This window comes from Bison bison, unplaced genomic scaffold (assembly GCF_000754665.1).
Source record: "Bison bison bison isolate TAMUID 2011002044 unplaced genomic scaffold, Bison_UMD1.0 scf7180017864239, whole genome shotgun sequence".
NCBI lineage: Eukaryota > Metazoa > Chordata > Mammalia > Artiodactyla > Bovidae > Bison > Bison bison.
Window position 1 is genome coordinate 8049467 of NW_011494811.1, and position 6000 is coordinate 8055466.

A 6000-nucleotide genomic window follows, 5' to 3' on the forward strand; every position below is an offset into this window, starting at 1 on the left:
CTCAGGATTCACAGATCTTTATTTAGATACACATGTTAGCAATCTGGGACATGCTTTACCAAAATGATGTGTTTTCAGGAACAAAATAGAGACTGAGGAATGTAAACTGAGAGAACATTTTCCTGATAACTTGATAATGGCTGTAACATTGTTTCAGAAGCTGGGAAATTTATCAGAGGTATACAGAACATAAAAGAGTCTGACAAGAAGGAAAAACCAGGCAAACAAACTCAGTGACCGATCAAGTGAAAGAAAACCTAGTGTTTCTTCCAGGTGGTCCTTGTGGAGGTGGGACATGTTCTAGAATAAGATAAGGCATAACTGGAAGGAATGAAACGGAAGGTCTGCCCAGCTGCAGACGTATCTGAGAGGACACAGTGTCTACAACAATGCTAGCTAGGTGAGCTAGACCCTGCGGTAGGTACACTGGCTCACTTAGTTGAGAGGTAAGTCTCTCACCATTCTCCATCAGCTTAGAAAACTGATGTCCAGAGAGGTAAGGTAACCTCCCCAAAGCCATACAACTAAGAAAATGGCAGAGATTTGAATGTGTCGGTCTCCTGAGCCTGAGTCTTAATCATTCTGTTGAGGTCTCTCTAGCAAATGTAAAGAAATGTGATGAAAGAGCAAAACAAAGAGATGGAGATTTTGTTATGACTGAGTGACGATGAGAGAAGAAGGGAAGGAAAAGGAAGCTTGGTACTGTATGTAAATAGGAAGAAGAGATTTAGTGCAATAAACAGAGTAAGCTGGTAGCTAAAGAAATGGCTAGTAGCGGAAAAGCTCCTTATTCCTTATTTAAAATTTAGGAAAGTTATGCAGAGAGAAAGTTCAACTTGAGAGCCACATGACAGAAAGAGAACCAAAGGACTTATGAGAGAGATTCCATCTCAGTAAATTAGCATGATGACCAAACTGCTGAAAGAGGAAGTGTTTCTAGGCTGGACGCATTGGCTGCTGCTTTTTTTTTCAAGAATTGGTAGAAATTGCCAACTCAAGGATGGATAATGTGAGTGCACTGCTTGAGTGTAGGTTATTATGAGGTGGTGGGGATTGTGGCTTACTGAACAGTATATATTGGTTCAGGTTTTTCTGTACCATCTAATGGGAAAACCTGAATGAACTTTCAGGCCAACCCAATACCTTATTTAAAAAACTGTTTAAAAGTTGCAACTGATGAGGAAATGCTGGATTGTGCTGCCAGATGTACTGATTTTTTTTTTAAAGAAATTAGAAATGTGTATATTTACATGAAGTTTCCAAATTGATCAATGTTGGCCACTAAATCACATCAAAAATACCCATGTTGGTTGATCAAAACATTTGTGGGTGAAATTTGGGCCATTACTTGCACGTATTAGTCTCCCTATTTGGAATTTGATCTTCCCAGTCTTCTAATTTTGTCCACCTGACAAACTTATTATCCTGGCTCAGTTGTTGGCTGCTCCAAGAACTGGCTCTGAGCCCTTCTCCCCACACGTGTCCATCACTGTCTCCTCTCTGCTACTCCAGTCTGTGCACGTATCTGTTCTATTTGTTCAGCTGGTATGCTTTAGCTTGCCTGTCTCTCTCGTCTTCTGGGCTGTGGGTCTCCTGAGGGCAGGGCTGTCTCACTCTGATCTCTGTAGCCCAGCTCCCAGCAGTGAAGTGACTGATTTCCCATGACCACAGGACTAAGTGGAAATGGCCGGCACACAAAACAAGGAGGGTAACGGTGACCCTCACAGTCAGCGGGAGGGTATTAAGGACTCCATGAACACTGACGACAGGGTTTTTGCTGCAGTCTTGCTGCTTTAAACCCCACTGGTGCAAGTTAAAAACCCAAGAAACGGGTGCTAAGATAAAGAGTGAGAGTAGCAATAAAAAATGCACAGGGTGAAGAAGATGACAGGCGAGGCCAAAGATTGAAAAAAGGAAAATGGTCCAGTGTTTTATTCAGAAATACCTTAGGAAGACTGAGCTTAGAAAACCATGTTTAGATTGTATTCAGTGGGCTTGGGAAAGAGAATGCAGAAAACATCATCATCTTAGAGCTAATGTGGCAGAGAGTAGGTATTCGTTATTGCCAAATAAGTCCAGTTGCAATACAGACATACACAAATGAGGAAGGGTAAAGCAAGGGATAACAATAACTATTTATTATAAATTGATATAAAACATTTACACAAATGTAGTTGACTCTAGAGTGTAAATAATAGGAAATATGTACGACATGAAAATGTCTCATAAATAAAATGTCCTCTCAGATGAAAAACATTTTGGAAATTGACAAGTACTGAACAAAAGAATATAAAAAATCTGAACTTGCAAAGCATCTAAGTCATGGGGACAGTATACACATTACAATAGGGGCCTTCAGGGACTTCCCTGGTGGTCCAGTGGCTAAGACTTCACCCTGCAGGGGGTGCAGGTTCGATCCCTCACTGGGGAGCTGACATCCAACATGTCTCAGGGCCAAAAAACCAAAACGTTAAACAGAAACAATATTGTAACATATTCAATCAAGACTTTAAAAATGATCCACATCAAAAAAAGTCTTTAAAAAAGATACGGGGCTTCAGTCTATAAACAAAGAAGCCCCAAACCTAAGGGTTTCTTTTCAGATTAGAGGGGGGAAGTAGAAGAGCATGGTGGTTAAGCGCAGTTTTCATATCCTGGCCCTGCCACTTTCTGGGGGGGTGATCTTAGCTTCTCTGAGCCTCAGTTTCCACTAGGAGAGTGGAGGTAATGATATGTACACCTTGGGGGGTAGCTGGGAGGATTAATTAAGACAAGGTGTGTAAAGCGCTTGGCATGAAGCCCAGTGCATTGCAAACACTCCATAAATGTTAGCTGTTATTATAAACTACTTGACAGGAAAGTCAGGGTGCAGAGAAACCTAAAGCATCTCTATAATTACATGAATTGTGATGAAACAAGTTAAACTCTTGCTTGGTTTTCTTCTAAATTGGATTTTGTAAGCTAAACATGATTTTCGCTGTATCTGAGAGCAGTTGCTAGGAGAAACTGGCAAAAGGCAATGAAGTGGTGAACTCAGCCATTGTTCCTAAAATAAGTATGAAATGAGATGGGAGGCTTTGGAACGACTTCGTCTCAGAGGGAAAAAACAACTTCCCAAATGAGAAGTCAGCCTAGGACGTTGACAGGATGGTGGTGGGAGAGACTCCAGAAGCAAGAGACACAGGAAACAAGTTTCTGTGCAGAGCTGGTGCTGAGCCTTTGGAGCCTCCTCACTGTGAAAGGTATCTAGCTGGGAATTGCATACAATCATTTGTGGAACTGTACGTTTAAGTACCGGAGAAGGCAATGGCACCCCACTCCAGTACTCTTGCCTGGAGAATCCCAGGGACGGGGGAGCCTGGTGGGCTGCCTTCTATGGGGTCGCACAGAGTCAGACATGACTGAAGTGACTTAGCATAGCATAGCATGTTTAAGTACTTTAGGGAGAGAATGGAAGCTGGATGTTTGAGGAAAAGGAAGAAGAACCTGTAGAAATGTGCCCATTTCTTAAAAAAAATTTTGGCTGTGTCACATGGCATATGAAATCGTAGTTCCCAAACGAGAAATTGAACCTGTGTCCTCTGTGTGGAAGTGCAGAGTCTTAATCGTTGGACCACCAGGGAAGTCTGACATGTGCCCATTTTATAGGTGGGAAAAGAAATGGTTTGAGGAGATGGTTTACAAAAGGTCAGGTGCATGGGGGTGGGGAGGTCAGAAAGATCCTCTGGAGTAGGAAATGGCAGCCCACTCCAGTATTCTTGCCTGGAAAATTTCATGGACAGAGGAGCCTGGCAGGTTACAGTCCAAAGGGTTGCAAAGAGTCAGACATAACTGAGCGATTGAACAGACACACACCCCTATTATCAGCTGTGTGAATCAAACCTGTTCATCTCCCTAAGACTCTGGGTCCTCAACTGTAAGAGAAGACCACTGCTCTCTACCTAAGAGGGGAGCAAGAGGCTGAAATGAGATGGAGCTTATAAAGTGCTTAGTGAGAACAGGATGGGTGGCTCCCACCGCTGGTTCTAACATTACCATCCCTAGAAGCATAGTGCTAAGTTGCTTCAGTCGTGTCCGACTCTTTGTGACCCCCCTGGACTGTAGCCCGCCAGGCTCCTCGTCCATGGGATTTTCAGGGCAAGAATACTGAGTGTGTTGCCATTTCCTTCTCCAGAGTATGTTCCCAACCTAGGGATTGAACCTGCGTCTTCTACATTGGCGGGCAGGTTCTTTACCACTAACGCCACCTGGGAAGCTCCCTAGAAGCATTCAGTTTCTCAAATATTTGTGAGATGTTCTCATGTATTAATCCACAGAAACAGAATTTTATTTAATTCATTTCTATTCAAATGCATCACTTAATTTTGTTGCCTATAAGAAAGGTTTAATAAGAGAAATGCATGCATTTTTATTTACCAAAAATTGGTAATTAATGTGACTCTTGACCTATTTAAAAGCAGGGGACCCCTAACTCTGCCCTAGGGCATGCGTTTGCACAGTTAGTTAAATAAAGTAAAAGAGAAATTTCTGAGACCTTTGGCTTGGCTTGATGGGTTTGGGACTAAACCAACGAGGAGGTTATGGAATATGATTTATAAACCTCCTTTTGTATCTGGTACCTCATTCTCTCATGGACATGTTAGTGTCTGCTTTTGTGCACATCTTGGCAGTAAATGGGAGACAGATTTGGTCTAAATTGTTTCCCCAACAAAATCATTCTTTAGCTCTTAAGAATGAAGAAAGGACCATGGAAAGGATCATGGAAACTGTTCCAGCTGTGAGCAAGTAGTTATTATCTGTGAATAGCCCCTTGGATTCTTCAGCTAGTTACCTTTCAGTCCATGTTACTCTTTTAAGACGCTGTTGGTGACATAATCCAGCTCCTCTAAGTGGCTACTCATTATAGGGTGAGAAAGACTAAACAAATACAACCCTGCCAGATGCAAATCTAAGTTTCTCTCAGGAAAATCACAAAATGCCTTTTATGGAGTCATTTAAACGAGTTACATGGATAATAAGCAGTGAGGTTTACAAATATCTATCTAATGATTCCCTTTATTCATACTCAATATGGCAAATGGATATTCTAAAGGTTGCTAAATCAAATGATAAGTGCTTCAGCTGTTTAAATTCATCAAGTTTCTTTCTTAATGAAAACCAGACAGTGCTGGCTGACAAGAATGCCAACCACATGGTCCCTTCCAGCCTGACTTGAACAGAGGAAATGAATAAAGCAGAGAGATGATTTTGAACACTTTGCATTTTAAAGCAAAAGCCTATGTAGCTCTTCCATTCTAAAGCATACAGCAAACTTGTCTCTCAGAAACCATTGAAAATGAAATTCAAAATCGGTACCGCTTTTGCAAGCTTCACACCATGCTCATAAGTGAGAGGTTTCTCCTTCATATACAGCAAACGGGCCAAGGTTTTGGGGTCATCTCGGAGATCAATCTGGCAAAAAACACACATGTGATACATTTATTCATTTTTTCAGGCCTTACCAGATATTTCAAACTGTGACATAATAGAGATGTTTTCCCACTTGACACCCGTGAAATTGCTGAATTTTCTTTAAGGAAGTACATACACATGGCCATATTATGTCTAGAATTAAAGTGAGTTCTTTGTATATGTATACCCCAGGCTTTCCTTATAGTTTAGCCTTCAAAACTATTATCCTGGGAAAGTGAAAGTGAAAGTTGTTCAGTCTTGTCCAACTCTTTGCAACCCCATGGACTATCAGTCCATGGAATTCTCTAGGCCAGAATACTGGAGTGGGTAGCCTTTCCTTCTCCAGTGGATCTTCCCAACCCAGAGATGGAACCCAGGTCCTCCACATTGCAGGTGGATTCTTTACCAGCTGAGCCACAAAGGAAGCCCAAGAATACTGGAGTGGGTAGCCTATCCCTTCTTCAGCAGATCTTCCTGACCCAGGAATCGAACTGGGGTCTCCTGCATTGCAGGAGGATTTTTTACCAACTGAGCTATCAGGGAAATTTC

The 6000-nt window shown here is 41.9% G+C and overlaps 1 protein-coding gene across 3 annotated transcripts in view; it reads right to left on the reverse strand.

Annotated features, from left to right (window-relative positions):
• The window catches only part of RHOJ (ras homolog family member J), a 107508-nt gene that overhangs the window by 17273 nt on the left and 84235 nt on the right, over positions 1-6000 (reverse strand). For all 3 annotated transcript variants that reach the window (XM_010846812.1, XM_010846811.1, XM_010846810.1), the window contains exon 4: positions 5356-5451. In XM_010846812.1, the coding sequence (XP_010845114.1) occupies positions 5356-5451 (96 nt within the window). The remainder of the gene's footprint in view (positions 1-5355; positions 5452-6000) is intronic.